This window comes from Populus alba, chromosome 13 (assembly GCF_005239225.2).
Source record: "Populus alba chromosome 13, ASM523922v2, whole genome shotgun sequence".
NCBI classification, from domain to species: Eukaryota; Viridiplantae; Streptophyta; class Magnoliopsida; order Malpighiales; family Salicaceae; genus Populus; species Populus alba.
The window spans coordinates 630458-652079 of NC_133296.1; the positions used below are offsets into that span (position 1 = coordinate 630458).

The 21622-nt window shown below is 32.7% G+C and overlaps 2 protein-coding genes across 2 annotated transcripts; one reads left to right on the plus strand and one right to left on the minus strand.

Annotated features, from left to right (window-relative positions):
- Positions 1 to 264: 264 nt before the first annotated feature.
- LOC118060951 (uncharacterized) lies at positions 265 to 5982 on the minus strand. Its single transcript, XM_035074271.2, has 6 exons — positions 5372 to 5982; positions 4721 to 4831; positions 4553 to 4611; positions 2690 to 4450; positions 1666 to 1801; positions 265 to 1237 (listed from the first exon to the last, which is right to left on the minus strand). The coding sequence occupies exons 1-6, from the start codon at positions 5376 to 5378 to the stop codon at positions 600 to 602; spliced, it is 2712 nt and encodes a 903-aa protein (XP_034930162.1). The 5' UTR covers positions 5379 to 5982; the 3' UTR covers positions 265 to 599.
- A 10751-nt stretch (positions 5983 to 16733) lies between these two features.
- On the plus strand, positions 16734 to 20431 carry LOC118060952 (calmodulin-binding protein 60 B-like). The gene is given in 9 exon segments (XM_073404114.1): positions 16734 to 17163; positions 17258 to 17333; positions 17730 to 17782; positions 18058 to 18545; positions 18642 to 18802; positions 18907 to 19113; positions 19317 to 19488; positions 19582 to 20048; positions 20050 to 20431. Coding segments are annotated over 9 exon segments (1734 nt in total). The 5' UTR covers positions 16734 to 17071; the 3' UTR covers positions 20068 to 20431.
- The last annotated feature ends 1191 nt before the right edge of the window (positions 20432 to 21622 follow it).

Consider the following 21622-nt stretch of genomic DNA (forward strand, 5'->3'; position numbering starts at 1 on the left):
AACAAGAATGGGGTGAGAAGCAGACGGCGGAAGGAACACCGTGAATCAAATTCTGTGTCGCTTTAAGCTCTACAGGCCTCTAGGAAAAGAAAGCGATGATGGTAAGCGTGGAAGGAATTGAATACATGGCCCAAGAAACGTTTAAGTCGTAGTGAGAGGAAGCTCGAAAGGTAATTTCATTAAGCACAGAGGTAGAAAACCATAGACAAGAGGCTGAGAATTATGAAATAAAACCCTAATAATAGAAGGAAGAAGCTCCTAATATCAATCATAAACCATCATTAGTGTTATTCATCAAACTACAGCAAACAGAAAAACTGCCACAACTACATTAAAGAACAGAAGCTTAACCCTACTATCCAATACCTGGACAGAATTCTAGCAGTTAGATTGTTATATCAGTGGTTAATTATTGACGAGAATCTGGAGGGAACTGATATCATTGGAAGGGAAAAGCGCAGTTGGAGGAATGGTTATTACAGGTGGAAAGAATATGGAGATGTGAGTAGTGATCATATTCTTCTTAATGGAATGCAGAGGCAGCAGGTTACCTTAAATACAGTGGAAGTTAAATGCGAGAAAAGCCTTCTTAAAGCGCTTTACAAGGGTAATAAATCAGAAACCAATTCATCAACCAAAGAAGTTAGAATCCCATCCTCAATTTCTACACCATCTTCAAATGCTTCAATGCTAAAGTCCAGCCATTTCCCATTCGTAGTGGTCATGTCCTGCTCTACAAGTTCATCCACCATCAAGTCACCCATGCTTTGCCAACCCAAAATTTCCTTGTACAGTTCCTCCGCCAGCCACCCCTTCCTTTGAAACAATGTTAACAATTTAGCCCATGCTTTGCAGCTTCCTACAAAAGTTTGTCTGCATTTAAAGTCTAGGAATTCACTAACACAATCAAACAAAAGCTTTCGCACAAGCTTGGAGTCCTCTACTTCATTACTTTCCATACCCGTGTCTTGATTCTCCAACAGATCAAAAAGACCGGGGTTTATGACTTTGGAGGTTTGATCCAATGCAAAACCTTTCAAATTTACCTCTGCACTGTTAAGTATATCCCTTATGAAATCCAGCTCCCAGTCGCTTAATTCCTTCAATTCTGTTGTGCTGCACGTTCTAGTTGTGTATTTTCTTACCACATCCACTATAGATATCGAGGAAGCTGAGTCTGATAACTCTGTTTCACCCTCCATTTCTACAGATTCATTTGTTGAGCAATGGCTACTTCCTGAAAATATGAGTATAAACTTTGGTCATTATTTTCACTAAAACACGTAATTTTATCCAAAAAAAAGAGAGAGAAAGGATCGTAACCAATCTAGAAAGGTAATTTCGGCCAAAAGTGGTTCTTTAAAGCTTGTGTTATACATCCCACATCACGTTACGAGGATCTCAAATGGTGCCCACAGCCCCAGACCTGATGTGAATAATTATGGGAGAAGTAGATGCACTTCTTCCGACAACGCACTTGTATATCTCTCATATTATAAATATCAGTCCCAAATTACCACTGCTAGGCTCCTAATTGGCATTTAACTGATATTGGTTTATGTCCAAATTATAATGCATGGAGTAACAAGATCTTTCCAAATCCAAATTTCTTTGTGTGCTTACATTGTAGAAAATAAAGTCAGGGAAAACAGTGTACAACTTTACCATTGAGATATGAGCAACTTCCACTTGCAAAAGAAGGTTCGAGAATTGAAACTGGGCTGGTACGTTGACACTCAAGTTCTTTTCCAGTTTCACTGTAATTGCTGCTACTGCTTTGCACTTCCATCTCTTCTGATTGCTGAAAAGGTTGTCCGAGTGAGATTGTCAGTGTGCCAAATAAGATGTCAACTTATATTCATTTCTAAAGATGAGAAATGTGAATTGAATTATTTTTTGTCAGAACTTCCAACCATGTTAGTATCTGCTTAGCATTTTAAAACATATTAGAGAATTCTGTCTGCTGACAAACCCATTAGTTAAGAAGCGTGTCAAAATTGGGAAGCTAAAAAACAGATGTTGGCAATAATTTGCACACATGCTCCGAGTTCTACAGCTAAAACCAATTATAAGGACTTGCATCTGCGCCAGACAATTACAGACCAAAATCCAGACTCTTTAGCACTTGCAAAAATGAAAATCAGAAAATCCAAGGGACAGCTTCCAAAGCAATTCTACCCAGCTCTTAGACACTGACAATTTATGCATAATGCTAAAGAATATACCAAGTTTGCTGCAAAACCGGGAGAAGCAAGCGCCCATTTCAATTAAGGTAGAAGGTTTTCTGAACACTATTGGAGTTGACAGAAAAAGAAGAAGAATTCTTCCTACTTTATCTACTATATCTATAATGATGTACATGTACAATACAGTAGAGGCATGGAATAAATTAAACCTATTGCCAACCAGATAGGTCAAATACGAAGGCATCTACAAAAAAAAAAAAAAAAAAACATCAAATGACAGAACTATAAACTTCCAACTCTTTTCAGTGAATGGTAATATTACTTGTACCTAGAAAAGCTTGTCTTGAAACTGCATATGCTAGGAAGACGAACAAATATTTTTTATTGTCACTCAAGCATATTAAAATTCCAAGAGAAAAAAGGATAATGTAGATCAGAGATTCAAAAAAAAAAAAAAAAAACACAGAAGGATGAAGCTGCGGATTGTGAAAATTAAGACTGACCTGCCACTTTTGGTTCATTGCAAGCTGTGATTTTTCCACCAAAACACAATCAAAGTAACCAAGGCTGTCTGACTTATCTTTATCATGAGCAATTTGAAGCATCTGGTCCAGTCTTGCAGAGGAGGTGCTTGCTACATTGGGAGTAGACAATGAGTTTTCTAAACTGGATGAAGTAGCAGAAGTCTCCTCTCTGATCACATTACAATGAGTAGACTCTACTTTATTTGTTAATTCTCTCAGCTTTTGCTCCAAAAAAACACCCATAACATCACCTCCCACTACATTCAACCCAGGGAGATAAGATGTTGAGCTTCTGAAGGAAGGATGATCATTGCTACCAAAAGAATCAATAGCAGAGTTGTTGCATTTATCCGACATTTGTCCAGATGACTGATAACTAGGCATGGCTATCTTTATGGGAGACGAGAACATAAATGAAACAACATCCATGCCATTTTTCCTGTTATCCATAGCCATATTCATGTTCCCATCTATTACAGCATTACTTTTTGTAGACCTTCCATCCTTATTGAATGATACATTAGGAGAAACACTTCTGTCAATTTGAAGATCACCACTTACAGACTGTTTCTTCTTAGATACATTCTTCTTTTTCTCCTTTTCAGAATCCATCATAACCGAGCCGATCTTCCTGGGCATGCTTTCAGGCTTTACAACAATCTTATTTACAGTCCTATATTGTCCAACAGAACCACTTGTGGATTGTGTTTTATTACCTTGCTGGTTAGAAACTGAATTCTTCAAAGTTGAACTACCTTTATTGGGTACAGAATTTTGCTTGAGGTTATTTTGCTGAAGTACATTATTGGTCCTGCTTTGAAAGGTTCTCTTCTGTATAGCCTTTTGTGTACAATGCTGGTTCTTAAGCAACTGGTTTGCTTTGACCTCATTTTGTTCCTTCTGCTTCTCAATGCTCTTACTTCTCAGTGGTGACCCGTCTCTTCTTTGAGCATTGGACTTTGCTTGTGCTGCAATTGGAACAGACTTTCCTTTATTCCTCAAACTGTTGGGAGTGCCTTTTTCTGAACCCGTAGAAGCCTTGGCTGATGACAGGCCTTCTGATCCACTCCGTCTCTTGTCACTTTGCTGTTCTTTTGTATTCCTGGCAACGGAGGGTTCATTTGATCTTTGGGGCCTGGATGTTAAATGTGCAGCTTCCACTCTCTGTTTCAAATCCCGAATTCTCAAGGGAACTGAAGAAGTCCTGATTGATGGCATTTTACCAATGCTACTCACCTTGGGACTTGCCTCAATTATCTTTGCAGCTGCCTCCATTATGTAAGCCACATTCTTTGTTGGAGTGAATCCAGGATTCTTAATTGGAGACAACAACTTATAATGGGTAACTGGAATTGATTTAGCCAATTTTGGAGCCAATGCTTCAGTTTGGAACCTCGCAATTGGCCGGTTTTCCACCTTCTGCAGTCTTGATTCCACGGAATTCCAAGCATACTTTTCTTGCTTATTTGGAATGTCGCGGTAGTCCATAGGGTTATATTCACTCCATAAATTAGGGGTGCTCCTATAACATGGAAATGCCCTAAGAGAGTGTGGATCAAAACCTAGGGTAGAAGAGGGCTCAGCAACATTTGATGCAGGCAAAGAATCCAGACCCATAAGTCTAGCAACTGCCCCAGGGGCCCTTGTTCCACATCCTTCATCACTAGTCACTGACGAAGCACAACTAAACTCTCTACTTCCTCTGTTACTCGAATTTGCTCTTCTATCATCCAGCTCTGTCTGGATGTACAGCAGAAACAGACCATTTAATCATGTTTAAGATCTTTTTAACTGAAGGTCAGTAGAAAAGAAAATTACAACAGAAGAGAGATGAATGCTCACCATATGAAGCCGCGGCTTTGCCATTTTTTCAACATTTTCCTTTCCTTGCTTTAATCCTTCTACAATCACAATGCCGACAGACATTAATCAAGTTAAAAACAGGATAATGTATCAGACCATCAGAAATTAACACATGCACAAACATAATCTACCACAAAACAACTGTACCAGGAAATTCATAATTATTCACGAACAGCTTCTTGCGAGACTTCCCATTCCAATCAAACAAGTGGAAAAAGCCTCCTTTTGTACGTTTTCTCTCAACCTCCATTCTATTATCTACAAATCATAATCGATACAGTTTCAACAATAAGTACCACCCAGAAAAACCAAGTCAGAATAAATTCTATCACATTCTTTCTTAACCATGAGAAACATTCAAACAAGCAAGTTTCTCTCATCAAAAACCAAAATTTACCATGGCATTTCACAAAATAATCAAACAGAATCCATCAGCCAAATTAGATTGCCATCAAGTTCCAATTTTAAACCTGAAGAAGCTCCAAAGATGAATTGAAACACAGCTAGGACCCAAAAGATTAGACCTTTAAATCACAAGCACGCCTAACATTAGCTACATTGCTCACTCAGGAAGCAAAAATCTAAAAAATGCTAGATGTTTACACATAAATAGATAGAGAGCCCAGAAACAATTACACTAACTGCCAAGTAAATCAGATAATTATTTCTTTAAATAACCAGCATTGCCGAAATCACAAGCATTGTAGAGCCATGTAACCTTCACTAGAAAGAATAATCTCCAAACAACCAAAGAAGACAGAAGGAAACAAACATGAGTCACATAAATAAAAATCTTACCTGACATCCTCCAAGAGTCAAAGTTCCAGCCTTTACTCGCATAAAAAACAAAATCATCCAAATCCCATTTGTTGCAGAACCAGAAAACACAATGAAAGCATAAAAAAGCAACTTAAATCAAATGGGTTTTCTTCAAAAGTCACAAACTTTGCCAGCTCATTATCCAAAAAACCAACATTTTTTCAAACTCAAATGCTCGCAACTTTGCCTAAAAGAGGATGCTTTTCGAGCAAAACTGAGAAAACCAGATGTCTAAAAGCTTAAAAAGTCAAGAAAAAAAATGGTGACATTAAAGTGTGAAACACAGATTTTTTGGGCAAATAAGGAATGGTCCTAAAAAATGGAGCTAAAAGATGTCAGTGCCTTTAAAAAGTGTAAAAGGGTGTCAGTCCGGAGAGAAAGAGAGGGAGAGAGTAGCCTGTCCGTGTTGTGTCGTTGTTAGCATTAAATTTTGAAGAAGATGAGACACCGCTTTGATTTTATGGCAAGACTGCAAGAATTAACAAGTCTCCTCCCCTGTGAAACCGTGAGTGTTCAAAGATTTATTTATTATCATAAATAATCGAACCAACCAATTGGATTATATTTATTTATTTATTTTGTTTTTCCAAAGTCAGGATCTTTTTTTAACTAGCTTTTCACTTGCATCAAAGATTAAAGAATCATTTTCCTGAAGTATGTTCAAAGACAAACAATCTAGTCCAGACAAAAAATTTAAATTCTTGTGACTTAACTTGCAAATTTCTTTTCTGGTTTTAGGTGAGAATGTACGTACTGGGATTAGGTTCCACTTAGCAACATTAAAAATATGATTTCTCTCCGGACTACAAGCCACTCCAATCTTATAGCTGGAAAGTGGCGGGGGTGATTCGGAAAGATTTGGATTCAAGCAAATGTTTTGCATCTCAGGCAACTTCATATGGTGTTGACACCTGACCTTCATATTGAAGGTTGTTGACATATCATCGTCTACAAATCTATTTCTCCAAATTAACTAATCAAAATAATTACATGGTTGTTGCATATGCTCGTGTCAAGCATATTCCATGGAGAAGACTTTTCATTGCTTTGTGTGGTTCCTAGTTATAAAACAGGATTGGCCCATAGATCATTTCGATCCGGCAAATCTAGAACGATTTAAAAAAAATTAAAAACATTAATTTAATTTGATTCAATAAAAAATTTAATTAATTTATTCTTTAAAAGAAAAAAATAATTTAGGGCCATAGTAGGGAATGTGGCATCAAGACTATTGGAGCTAAAGAGTTTTTTTTGGCATGACTCTTTGAGCTATTTTTGGTTTTTTTTTTTTTTAATTAATGTGGAGTATTTAGTCTAGCTTATGTATATCTTAACTAATTTTTCAAGTCCTGAAATTAATGATCATGTAAGCTTTAAGTGACCATCATATTAATAATCATATGATTCGAACCTGAAATCACAAGCGGAGTAAATCCTTGATCTTAAATTTTTATCATTGAACCACCTACTTAGATAATTGATATTTTTAACCTGTTTATTTGTGATGGTTTTTGAACATCACAAATGATGTTGTATCATTTCACTAATAATATTATTTAATATATTTTTAAGTTTTAATTAAATTTTCAACCTCCCAAATCTTAAAACAATCCTTTTTTTTTTTTAATTTTTAAACCCTTATGAAAATCTCTGTAAAATAAAAACTCAGAAAAAATAAGAAATATATAAAAGCATAATTTGAAAATATAAATCAAGATGAGAAATAAAGAAAATATCTTTTTTAAGGATGGATTTACTAAAGAGAAATCAAATAGTCTTAGCATTTTTTTTTGTGCCAAGTCTGCAATTCAATGCCAAGCTTACACATTATTTCTCCATTCCCAGATCATGATCTCCTTTTTTTTTTTTATCCATTTTTCTGTTTTTTTAAATTAAATTCTTGTATTTCAAATCTCTACAAATGATGATGTTAATTTAGAAGTTTAGATTGAGAGTCAGACAATATATTGTATAATTTATTATGAAGTTTGTAGGTTTAAAATCTCATTTTTTTCTTAATTTCCTTCCTAGAATGTAAGATTCATCAAATTTATTTTATGTTACTTATAACGCCTTGACTCAATAAAAAATTTAATTAGTTTATTCTTTAAAAGAAAAAAAATAATTTAGGGCCATAGAAGGGTCTATTGGAGCTAAAGAGTTTTTTTTGGCACGACTCTTGGTGCTATTTAATGGTCTGTTTTTTTGTGATGGTTGTTGACAATCACAAATGGTTCCAGTTCACGAATAATATTATTAAATATATTTTTAAAATTTAATTAAATTCTCAAACTCTCAAATTTTAAAACAATTTTTTTTTTATTTTTAAACCTTATGAAAATCTCTATAAAATAAAAACTCAGAAAAAATAATAAATATATAGATGCATAATTTGAAAATATAAATCAAGATGAGAAATAAAGAAAAAATCTAAGCATTCCCAAATCATGATCTCCTATTTTTTTATCCATTTTTTTCTTTTACAAAAAAATTAAATTCTTGTATTTCAAATCTCTACAAATGATGATGTTAATTTAGAAGTTTAGATTGAGAGTCAGACAATATATTTTATAATTTATTATGAAGTTTGTAGGTTTAAAATCTCATTTTTTTTCATAATTTCCTTCCTAGAATGCAAGATTCATCAAATTTATTTTATGTTACTTATAACGCCTTGACTCAATAAAAAATTTAATTAGTTTATTCTTTAAAAGAAAAAAATAATTTAGGGCCATAGGAGGGTCTATTGGAGCTAAAGAGTTTTTTTTGGCACGACTCTTGGTGCTATTTAATGGTCTGTTTTTTTTTTTGTAATGGTTGTTAACCATTACAAATGGTTCCATATCAGTTCATGAATAATATTATTTAATATATTTTTTAAATTTAATTAAATTCTCAAACTCTCAAATTTTAAAACAATCCTTTTTTTATTTTTAAACCTTATGAAAATCTCTGTAAAATAAAAACTCATAAAAAATAATAAATATATAGATGCATAATTTGAAAATATAAATCAAGATGAGAAATAAAGAAAAAAATCTAAGCATTCCCAAATCATGATCTCCTATTTTTTTATCCATTTTTTCTTTAAAAAAAAATAAATTCTTGTATTTCAAATCTCTACAAAATGATGATGTTAATTTAGGAGTTTAGATTGAGTCAGATAATATATTGTATAATTTATTATGAAGTTTGTAGGTCTAAAATCTCATTTTTTTGTCTTAATTTCCTTCCTAGAATGTAAGATTCGTCAAATTTATTTTATGTTACTTATAACGCCTTGAGTGATCATAGATTAGATCTTTGTTTTTGGTTTGATGGTTAAAGGCATGTCGATAATGATTAATCTTTCCTTTTATTTTAAAGATATATCTCAATATTGATCATATGGTATTAATTTTTAGTGAAACTTTTTTTTCTAAATTACTAATACTTGCACAAGTTCTTACATCTACAATATCAGAAGATAGTGAATATGCTGCCCATCAACCATAGATCGATTCATTGTTCATGCATCATGAAATGGTCTTTGCTTGAATCGATAAAAATATATTAATCCATATTTATCTTTAGGTAAATTGATCTAAATTAATAGTTAAGTTTTTTTTAAAAAAAAAAAATCGGGATATTAGTGCTTAGGTTTTGAATCGGAGGATCATGGAGTTGATTTGTATGGCCAAACCTAGTCTTATAATTATTCAAATTTAGGCTACTAATGAATGAAGCTCTATCATCTCTTTTTTTTTCATCATAATTTACGCTATAATGCATGAATCCAGCGGCCATGAAGGAGCTTGAGCTTGAAATACGTTAATGCATGCTTTTGCCATTCCTGCTAGAAAACATAAGAAAGATAAGATGGAAATTGTAATTAAGACCCCTAATCAATCCAAGATCCAACAAGCGAGATTTTCCCAGAAGATATATGTATGTAGATCTTTGTTTTTCAAAATTCATCACCAGATACAGGAAGATCAAGAACAAAAAGAAGATTTCTTTTACAGTTTCTTGTTCATGGAAACCAATATGAAACAGATCTTAATTATATAAATATATATTAAACAACAGGAAGCATTCAACGGTCACAAAGCCAACCTTAATTTGCAAATGCATGCAATTAAGAAGGGTGTTCATCAAGTTAAAACATGCACCTTTCAAACCTTCATCTCCTTTCTTGACTATTATATGTATAATTTGTTTGATCCTCTCTTTTAGGATTTAGCTACAGATGGATAATTCTATAGCAGGTTCTCTTGACCCAACAAAGCCCTTTCTTTATAGAAGACTTGACTTTTCCCTCAACAGCATATAGCTTATATCTTGCAACGCGTTTTTTCCTCTTTGTCTCTGGTGAATTCCACCATGACTTGGCAGACTTTGAAGATCTCTTCGCAACATGTTGATCACGATACCGGCGATGATGCTTCCCGGAAAAATCATACTCTGGGCGATATTTTGATGTTACAGTTCTGTCATGAACGACATTGATCTCGTCCATCATGATTGATCTCCCTCTCCCTCTCCCTCTCCCTCTCTCTCTCTCTCTCTCTCTCTCTCTCTCTCTCTCTCTCTCTCTCTCGCAACAGGAGGGGTCAAATGAGAGAGACAAAGAGAGAGGGATGCTCTCTTAGGCCTTTTATCAAGGGGAAAGGAAGGGGTATGATTTGTTGGGAGAGAAAGGTAAGATCATGTTAATATAGCTTTGTACTTCTAATTCTAATGGCGCGTAAGGTTGTCCGCTTGTTAGATTCTGTTACGACAGAATGTTTTATTATTTCCCATTTTTCATCTCATTATATGAAATGGACCGTCGAAAAAAAAAAATTACTAATCGAATCAGATTCATCGAATAATATCAACCATACCTTAGCTTATATTATTTGAGAAATTCATTTCGTATGGATATTAATTTCAAGAAAAATAACACGGAATAATATAAACATATCCATGCACGTATTCACAGATAAATGTCTCGTTATTGATACCTAGTACGTGAGACTTCCACTCGAACGTGCCATGTCCCATACGAGAGACCAGCAGGTTGAGAGTGATCATGAACATGCCAGAATACGTGGACAAGTACAGCAGCATCCGTGCTCTAGATGCAGAATAATTAACATTGCTTAGTAGGTGTTTATTACCGTCGCTGCGAATGAGATTCACCCATATTCATGACTATTAATGTTTGGTAAGGTAAGAAAAATAGTTTTTTTTTTTCGTGGGACCTGCTTATAACTGTAATGTGCCATGGATTTCTGAGAAGCAGCAATTTAACATCAACAACAATTTTACTCCTTCTCACCTAAAAATTAACATCAACAGTGGAGCCATCTATAGTCATGCTTCACTGTAGCACTGTTTGCTAAAATAAATAGATATTTTTTTAAAAATTTTTTGAAAAATCCAGTACGCCAGTGAATTAAATTCACTCGCACAGTTCATATGAAAAGTTTAGGTTTTTTTTTTTTTGAAAAATCAGTGCAATTAATTAATTTCACTCGCACTATTCACGTGAACATGAACAATATTTTTTTTTTATAAAAAAAATAGTTTAAGGTGAATTAAATTTACTCGTACTGTAATTTCAATTTTTTTCCTGATAATATTTTACCTAATTTTATTGCACGCTCAAAAAATCATGAAAACTATAGTTCTTGTCGAATAAATTTTGTGCATAATGAAATTGTAAATTTTTATAAAAATAATTGAGTTTTACTCGAAAAACTAGTATTTAATATTATTTATAGCACTATATAAATTAGAAAAATATCGCATGATGATGTAGCATTTGTGAAATTTGATTGCAATTCCAATTATGTTCTTGCCGGGTCCGACCCACTTAAAAAAATTCAGTTTTTATTTTTATTTTTATTGTGTTCTATTCAAAAAATTAGAAGGATACCGCTTGATGACGTAACAAAAAATTCAGTTTTTGTTGTTGCATGCTTAAGAAACCATAAAAAACATAGTCATTGTTAGATAGATTTCGTATGTGATAGCATTGTATATAGTTTAATGGAATAACAAAAAATATTTGATATCAATATTATTTATTTCATGATGTAATAATAATAGTTAAATCTACAATATTTAAATTAAAAATATTTTTTAATTATTTTATAACCTCAATTTGAAAATCATTTTTTTAACCAAACACATTAAATTACTTTTTGTTTAACTTTAATTTTAACCACAGTTTTAACAAAACATATATTTTTTCAAACCAACATCAACTAAAAATACTTTTTATAAAATAATTTTTTTCAAATCACAACAATAACCGCAATACCAAACACACCCTATTTACTTGATTTCTAATCCAAATTAATGTAAATATCTGCATCTTGATAATCTCATATCTTATATACATCCACGTGGAGATGACAAACACTCCCGCACGCACGCATACAATCATCATAGATAATAAAGAATAGTCCAAACCGTTTTTATTTGGTGAGGACATTAAATTTTAGTTTATGATATTGGGTTTAATTAATTTATTTAAATTTTATTCTTATGTTATTCTCTTCTAGATTTCCGTTTAGATAGCGAATCGTAAACTGAAATGGATTTATTTCACCATGGATATAGCAGCAGCAGCAGCAGCAAACGGATTTATTTCGAGTATATTTGGTATTGCGATAGCTGCTGTGGTTATAGTTTGAAAAAAATTATTTTATAAAAAGTATTTTTAGTTGAGATTGGTTTGAAAAAATAGACGTTTGGTTAAAATTGTTGTTGAAATTAAGATTGAATAAAAAGTAGTTTAATGTGATTAGTTAAGAATGCTTTTGAAATTGAGGTTATAAAATAATTTTAAAAAATATACATTGATATTGATAATTTTTAATTTAAATATTGTGAATTTAACTATTACTATTACATCATGAAATAAATCATATTTAATATAAAATATTTTTTATTATTCCATAAAATCATATACAATTCCATTACGTACAAAATACATCCGACAAGAACTATAGTTTCCATAATTTTTTTAGTGTATAATAAAATTAGATAAAATATTATCAGGTATAAAATTCACTCTAAACTAATTTAAAAAATATATATTAAAAAACTTACCACACTAAAAAAAAAAAAACATTGTGCAAGTAAACAGTGCAAGAGAATTGCATTGTTCTCATAAACAATGTACTAATACACACTGTTCATGTTAATTGCACTGTTTATTGAACAGTACACTTATGTGAACAGTGTAAAAAAAGCAGCCTTCAACTGCTTTTTTTAACCCCACGTTTTCAAACACAAAAATTAATGGGGCCATAAATAGAAATAAGTGATTTTCTTTACCAAACACTTACCTCCTGTATTTTATTTTAAACGCAACTTTTACTTTTAACACGTAAACAAACGGTCACTTCACCATGGATATAGCAGCAGCAGCAAAACGAACAATGCAGAAATACAGCATATCATTATATCTCCAGAAAAATTCCTTTAATATTCCAATTATTAATGAGAGGAAATCAATGTTTCCCTACTCCTAAAGAATTGTATGTTGGAACAGTACTTTGTTATTATTATTTTTATTTAATATTATATTTATTAATAATTAAATTTTATAATTTTTTCAATCTATTTTTGATAATATTATCTCAATCTTATAATTTAAATCACGAGTTTTATGAATTAGCTAATTTTTTTATTTTTTCTTTATAATTTATTTTTTCAACTGCCCTCTCAATCATCTTTTGTGTTTATTAAAAATTAAATTTTATAATTTATTTTAATTTATTTTTTATAAAATTATTTTAATTTTAAGAATTGATTAAAAATTTTAATGGATTAAATCAAGTTGTTTTAATTACATCTTAAACGTATCCATGGAGTAAAGTGAGTCAAGTGGTAGCTAGCCCTTCATGGAATGCCGTTGTTGCAAAGGAGCCTTGCAGGGTCAAACATAAACCTCATTGCCTCGAATTTTCTTCCTTTCCGTTGATTTACCTTTTTTTTTTTTTTTTGGTCTTATAATAAATTAAAGGAAGGAACAGACACAAGTTCCCAGAACTTTCCCAGAAGATGGGATTTTCCAAGAAATACATTGATCTGAAAGCTTGAACAGCCGGAAATTGCACAGAAACTTTGTTGCTCCATCTCCGACCAGTTGACCGACGAACCATGACTGTTGAGTATTGACCATATGTGTGGTCACCATAGCCCCTACATACCAACCAAATAAGTAAAAGGGATTCTCGAATATTATACCACTACTTAATGCTGATTCTTCTTTCTCCTTCCCCTTTCTTCTTTCAAAGCAGATCAAGGACCTCTGTGCTCTTCTTCTTTTGATTGGTGGACAGACAGACGAGATAATGTCAATTAACTCCCTGTTTTAATGCGCGGTAATGATGGTTATTTAAAATATTTTTTTAATTTTAAAAATTAATTTTAATATTAGTATATTAACCTATGTTAAAATAATTTGAAAATATAAATAAATAATTTTTAATAAAAAAAATAAAACTTTTAAAAAATATAATTTTAATCACGTTTTCAAACATTAACTTCGGGTGGAGGTGGAATCAATGCCTCCCATCCAAACATTTTTTGAGGTGTCATGTACTGGTGGAATCAATGCCCTACCATTCAAATATTTTTGAGGTGTCATGTTAATGTAAATAAATGGACTTGAAGCCGTGAAAATTGTGGGATTAAGAGCAAATTAATGCAGATGGGGTTGTTGTCTGATCTTTCTATTCTAACAATGCAGTGTGTGGGTTATGTTGATTCTATTAATTGCATTGAATTGAATGGTTCTCTTGCCCTTTGCATCAATTGAGTGGAGCAAATTTTGCTAAGATTGTTTAATAATATTTTTAAAATAAATTAAAATAATATTGCTAATTAAGAATTGGATTTTGACTTGGTTTTTTTTTAAGTTAATTAGATTTATTTTGACCTTCTTGAAATAAATTTAAAGAAAATTTAGTATTGGCATGTGGAGTCTTCATCCAAAGATACCAATCATTGAAGCATATTTAAACGAATAAAAACCCACTTAGATACTTAATTGTTTTTTATTTAAAAATATATTAAAAAATTTTTTTTAAAAAAATATTTTTAATATTAATATATTAAAATGATCCAAAACATTAAAAAATATTAATTTAAAATATATAAAAAATAATTTTTTTTATTTTTTAAAAAAATATTTTCCAAACACAAAACAAATATACCCTTTTTGTACCCTATTAAGTAGGGGAGGTGTGTGCATGAATCTGATGGTTGAGGGTGACATGGGATCCATCAACACCTCAAAATTATCTAATTACGGTAAATCTAAATAATTTATTTGAAATTATATTCTTATCCTTTGTTTGTTTGCTTGTAAGTGTCTTCAATTTATTTTTTAGGGTACCGTTAAATATTGAAATATATATAATTTATTTTTTATAAAAACCACTTTATTTAACTTTACACATTTTTGACAATCAATTGTATGTTTTGAGGTTTTTTATTTAAGAAAAACAATTACAAACCATGTCAAATATCTCTTGATTGATTGAAGAGATGATGGGGAAAAATAAAATTCAAGACAAAACTAAAAAATTAAAAAAGAAAAACTAAAGCGATTTCGCTCTAGACACAAATAATACATTTAGTTTAAATCCAATGATTCGAGCCCCTTTTAAATGAGATTCTGGTTGAATTTGACAAATATAATTTTTATTTATTTTTTTTTTTTAAAAAAAAAGAGAAGAAAAGAAAGAAAAAAGGGATTAGTGTCATAGAGAAATGACAATAAATAACTTTGAGGGTATGGTTTAACTAGTTAGATCATGAGTTTGTTTTTTAGAGTTCACTCACTAGTTTGAATCTCACAAATTTCAAGGCCACTGGAAACTTACATGGTTATTAATTTCAGTATCCGTGAAATTAATTGGGTGCGTGCAAACTGGCCCAAATACTCACATTAATCTATATATAAAAAAATAACAATGAATATTATAAAGTAAAACAAAAGAATTTGTCAAGATGTAGGTAGATGTGTACCTTTATAACACGGATTTACTTGAATACAAATTGAATTGAATTCAAGATTCAAATTCTCCTAGACCAATTCAATAGAAATCTAGATTTTAATTCAAAGTTGATGAATTCTTTATTCCTTCTGCTGTTTGTGTCTTTGCATTGCATCGTGCTCTGTTTCAAGGTCGTCCCTTTGCAAATCTAGAACGCGTAGCCTGGAAATTTTGGTTGTAACTTCCAGCAGCCTTCCATTCCAAGTTTCCAACATCAGTGACCCGTCAAGCTACCGTGTTTTTCTACTTTTAATTATACATTTCCAAATATAATAAGAACATCGATCACTTATGAAAACCGTTTTCAGCCTGGGTCAGGTGGGGCTCAACGGATTGAATTGAAATATTTCTAAATCCTACAAGAACCAACATGTATAGTTTATTAAAAAAAAACCAACAGTAGGGGCGAGCAAATTTACCCGAATATAACCCTCAAAGTGTGTAACTTAACTGTTGAGGCTCTGAGTTTGTTCCTTAGAGGTTATCAATTCGAGCCCCACAAATCTTAGAGTTACCGGAAATTTACATGATCGTTAACTTTAGGACCTATGAGATTAATTAAGATGCGCACAAGCTGACCTGAACACCCAAGTTAATAAAAAAAATCATCGGAATATATGTAAAATTGATGAGAAATTAACCGTTCATCGAAATACATGAAAAAAACTGACCTGAAATTAATAGGACCAATCAATTATTTGAATTATTTGATTGGAAAATAAAAGGCTCATTATTATATACTAAAGATCCATTCAATAAAAAACCGCCGTAAAATTAATAATAAACTTTTTATTATTGTGATAATGTTGTTTTTTATAGTGTTTTTTTTTTAGAAATATGTTAAAATAATATATTTTTTATTTTAAAAAATTTATTTTTTATATCAGTATATTAAAATAATCTAAAAATATTAAAAAATAATTTTTTAAAATTAAATTTTTAACAAATATTATTTTGGCTGCAGTGATAAAGATAGTGTAACAGACATGGCATAAAAAAGAAGAAGAAAAACACCACGAGGCACACAAGCATATTCGAGAGGACAACAAAAACACACACATCAGAATCACTTTCTTTTACTATTTTTAATGATTATGTTTTATTGTGGGCACGTAACTATACAAAGGGATTAGTGGCGGTCTACTTTTCAATCATTATCCACGCGGTTCGTTCGTTAACTCGCATAAAATTCCGACTTGCGTCTGATAGTATCTAACGGCAGGTACTATTCGCGCGCCAAGTTCTTGGTCTTTTTTTATTCGTTTATACTTCAGTTAATAGGTAACTCCTATGTCTCCGAGTCTGTTCTGATACGTTGGAGTGTCCAATATCAGAACTTATTGTTGTTTTTTGTTGAACTTTCGAAAATCCATCCTTGACTTTTGAGTTCTAGCGTGTGGTTGTACATTTAATTTTGTTTTTTTCTAGTTTCAGATGAAAGTTCCCATGTAGCTTCCCCTAGGTGATCAAAGAAATCAAACCACGAGGTTTGAGTCAACCCAACTTCCTATTTAAACCCTCGTAGTTCGAGTTGTTACTCCCTCTCTGCTTACCATAATCTTTAGTTTCAAGTGTTTCTTTTACATTTCTTGAAAAGGGCCTTATTGTTGTTTGTTGTTTAGAAAGTACTGAAGTGATGGTGCTAAAGAGGCCCTTTCAGTTTGATGGCGGGGAAGATGGGTTTGGGATGGGAGGCCCGGGAGCTCAAGAATCAAAGAGATTTAGGAAGTGGGTTGATTTCTTTTTGGTGAATTTCTAAGTGTTTTTAGCTGATAGTTTTACAGGTTTTAAATAATTTGGGTTTGGTGGTTTTTTCTTGCAGCGCTGTTAGAGATGTGATGGGAAGGCTTTCTGTGAATGATTTTATGTCTAAAATGGAACCATTACTTCGAGCTGTGGTAGGATTTCTCTCTTTTATTTATTAGTTATTTTTTCCATTTTTAATAGTATTCTTCTTAGCCAAAATCCATTCCAGTTAGTTTTATGTCCAAATGGCAACTTGTTATAGTTTAGAACAGCAACTTGACAATTTTCAAGTTCAATCTGTAATTAGGGTTTGTAACAGGTTCTGCTACTTTGAGCTGTTTTTGTCGTTGCCTTGCCTTTCTACTTCTTGTGTGTTTGTTGGCTATTTTGGTTTCCATGAGTAACACAAGTGATTTCATACCAAGGATTTGCCTGTCTTTTGAGTATGGCAGCCTTTTATCTGTTCGAAATAGCTCAAATTCTAAATACTGAGAAGTACTAATTGCTTGGCAGTCTTTAAAATTTTGCTCTGCTTCTTGTTTGTTTAGGTCCGAGATGAGGTGGAAAGGACGGTTCTAAGAGTTCTTCAATCATCCTCAAGGTAAATTCTTGCCTCCGTTGCTTCTTATCTTTGAAAAATCTGTTGATAAGGGTTCTGGTTCTGTAAGAATTTGAGTTTGAGATCAAACCAAGCTTGATCCAATTGAACAACTATCGTGACTGGATCAGTTTCTTTACTCTGTTATAAGGTTTCTGTCTCTGCAGTTCTAATCCAGCTTCTATAGATCTTGCAAAACCTATTCATTATTTCTACAAGCTTTGGTACCCTCATGGTTCTAATCAGATAAAACTCATTTTCTGCTAACCTTTTTGCAGACCCTCATTGAATCAGAACAAGACATCAGGAGGCCTGATGTTGCACTTTGTTAACAAATTGCCCTCCACCATCTTCACTGGTGGCAAGTTAGAAGCTGAGGACGGCTACCCAATCAGAGTTGTGTTGATGGATGCCAATACAAGGACCGTTGTCTCGTCTGGTCCTCAAGCTTCCCTGAAAATCGAGATAGTTCCCCTTGATGCTGATTTCGGTTTCGATGATCAAAAAGATTGGAGTAGGGGTGAATTTGCAGCCAACGTGATTCGTGAAAGGGAAGGTCGAAGGCCATTGGTGACGGGAGAGCTCACTGTTACATTACAAGATGGTGTTGGCCAGCTAGGTGATATAGTTTTCACTGATAATAGTAGTTGGCAGAGAAGTAGAAAGTTCAGGTTGGGTGCTAGACCTGTACAAAAGGTTTCTGATGAAATGAGGATTAGGGAAGGAAGAAGCGAAGCCTTTGTGGTTAAGGATCACCGCGGAGAGTGTAAGTTCAAAGCTCAACTCCAACTCTACATGCTCTCTGTTCTTAGCGAAATCTACAGTAAATCAATAAGACTGACAGTTAATTTTTTTAATTCAGTGTATAAGAAACATCACCCTCCACACTTGCACGATGAAATATGGCGACTGGAAAGGATTGCAAAAGACGGTGCATTCCATAAGCGGTTGGCATCTCAAGGACTTGAGTCTGTGCAGAAATTTTTGCAATTGTATATGACCGATCCAACGATGCTGCGCACTGTAAGAGAATCTCCTTTTGATTCATGCCCTTGTTTCTTTTATTTAGTTATTCTCAGTTTCATGAGCACCGACTTACTGAATCTGTCCTAACCATGGGGCTGCAGGTTCTTGGATGTGGCATCTCAAACAAGATATGGGATACAATTATAGAGCATGCTGCCACCTGTGTTCTAGATGATAGCAAGTTCTATAGTTACTTCGATGCTGCACAAAGCATCGGTCTGCTCTTCGATTCCATCTACAAAGTTGTAGGAGTTGCGTTTGATGGCCAGAACTTTGAGTCTCTGCATAATCTCTCCCCTCCTCAAAAAGTAAGTAATGCATAAGATCATGGAGTTCATTGCAATCCTTCAATTTAGACACAGCTTTAGTTTCTGTTGATTCATTAGATTGGAACAAAGAGACCCTTCTTGAAGTGTCCAGCGTTTCTTGGGTCGAAAGGTTTTCTTATGATTATCAATCGAGCACAAATATTTCCGATGTGATTGATCAACTTCTCTGTTCGATCTGTCAGGCTTTGGTTGAAAACATTAAGCGGCAAGCTTATAAGAACGTGAACAACTTCATCCCTGTTGATGCTAGTGCTATTTTTGGCCCCTCGAGGTCCTTGACACCCCTGCCGGCTGAGCCATTTAATGGTCCAAATCTAGCTCTGCAGCAACTTGAATTCCCAGTCACACGCCAAGGTATATGAACTTGCAATTTCCAAAATTCTCTGTAATTACCATTTCCAAGCACTCGATTCTCATTTTTCTGAGATGTTTTGTGCGATCAACCAGAAATGCAAATGGATTTCAATAATTCATCCAGTTCAACATCTTATGGATACGACACAGAAAGTAGCAGTCCGTTGGAAGTTTCTGGAGCTCAGACTAGTTATCAAGAAGCATTCCCTCAAATGCTTCGGAACAGCTTCAAATTTACAGATTTTTTCCCCCTTCCCTACACCGAGGAAAACAGTTGGTCACCAAAAGGCTGGCCAGTTGTGACAACCGAGGAATTAAGCCCTGAGGACATTTCTGGTGTCCAAACACCAACCTGGTCTCCTGGTAATTCAACATGGGGGCCAGGCAGTGCCTTTATCTTCACTGCAGGTGATGAAGGGGATGCGGGCTTTTTTTCTTCTCTTCCCAGTTTCGGTATACACGTGTCCCGGATTCGACCACCGAAAGCAAGGTGGTGCAAGCTCCGCGCTGCCCTCAAAATGGGGTCATTTATGCGAGATATCGCAGCTAGAAGAATGTTAACAAGGCCTCTGTATGTAAATTACTAGGCTTGTGGTAAGCTTCTCAACGTTTAGGATCAGATAAGCTCTCCTGGATGCATATGAGAAATGGTTAATTAGATGTCATGTTCTCTTGCAATCTTTTCCTTCCCTCCATGTAACAAATGTAACAAAAGGTCCTCACTCCTTTAGCCTGTTAGCTTAGGGCGATAGCTTCCAAGTTGCCCTTCTTGTAAAAAATGTTACAAATGGCCTTCTGTGTGTTAGCTGCTCTGTTTAGCTTTTGTTAGCTCACGATGATTCCTGTAGTCATTTCTTCACCTTCTTGTAACAATTTACCACAAATGGGTTCTTGTACAGAATGTTCAGAATGATCAAATATGGTGAATCTTTTTCTCTCAAAATCGGGTGTTATCTACTCTGCTTTTTGCTATCTTTTCTTCTTCTTCCTAATGCTGTGTGAGCTATCCCAGATGATACAGAGAGTTTAAAATTTCTATATTTCAGTTACAAGGGAATAGATATAAAAACATATTTGCTTTGGTTGGAGATACGAGGACAAAAAAAAAAAATATTATTTTTATGATAATTTTAGAGTTAATTTCTATCATTTCAAAACAAAAACTACCAGGATATATTTCTGTCTTCCCTCTCCAGAAATGTTGTCTTAGAACTTATTATGCAACTATTTTTTTTGGTAGTTGGAAACTAGACAAGTAAACAACTTGTAACGTCTTCTTCATTTTTTTTATCTTTAAATTATTTTTTTTCAATTTAATTATTTTACTATCTAATTTCATAAGATTAAGTTTTGAAGTTGTCATTGAAAAATAAAATAAAATAATAAAGGATCACAATGAAAAACTAATTTTCTCATAAAGGAAAAAACAAATACATATATAAATATTTAACCCTATTTTTATTTTGACATTTTTATTTACTTTATCTTGGAAGTTTTTTTATTTTTACCAGGAAAAAAAATGGTTTTTATTTTCATAAATTCATCATACAAATATAGTTTATTTATATGAAATATCCAGTTCAGTTTATTGTTGCCTGTGATTTTAAGCATTTTTCTGAAGGTAATCTATTGCTTGGTAGTACGTTATGTTGTTTTTGTGTGTGTGTGTAAAAAACATCATTAAACTAATAAGATGGCTAGACATGATTTATTTAGATAATGTTAATTTCATGATTTATAAAATTAATTAAAATATATATAAATTAATTTAAATATTAGACATCATTAAACACATCCACTTGCTATCATCATCGTCAAGTTGTTAGAAAAATTGGAAATAAATAAATCATGTCTAGTCATCTCGGCAATTCTTTAGCTTTAGGTTGATTGATTGATTGCCATATTTGATTAACTTTACGAGTGTAATTGAGAATATATTTAGAAATATGATTGAAATTATATTTTTTTTAAAATTATTTTTATTATTTAAAATTATTTATATATATTTTTTAAATCGTTTTATCATACTAATTTTTAAAAAATAATTTAATATATAAATAAAAAAAATATTTTACCACAATTACTATTATTTTAAAATTTTTAAAAAATAAAGTTAGATCTTACCTGTGACTTT

Excerpts from the sequence above, each read along its gene's own strand:
- LOC118060951 (XM_035074271.2), bottom strand. Across the intron at positions 4,451-4,552 it reads CAAAGCCGCGGCTTCATATG|ACAGAGCTGGATGATAGAAG; the intron begins GTGAGCATTCAT and ends CTGTACATCCAG. Across the intron at positions 1,802-2,689 it reads CAATGAACCAAAAGTGGCAG|CAATCAGAAGAGATGGAAGT; the intron begins GTCAGTCTTAAT and ends CAACCTTTTCAG.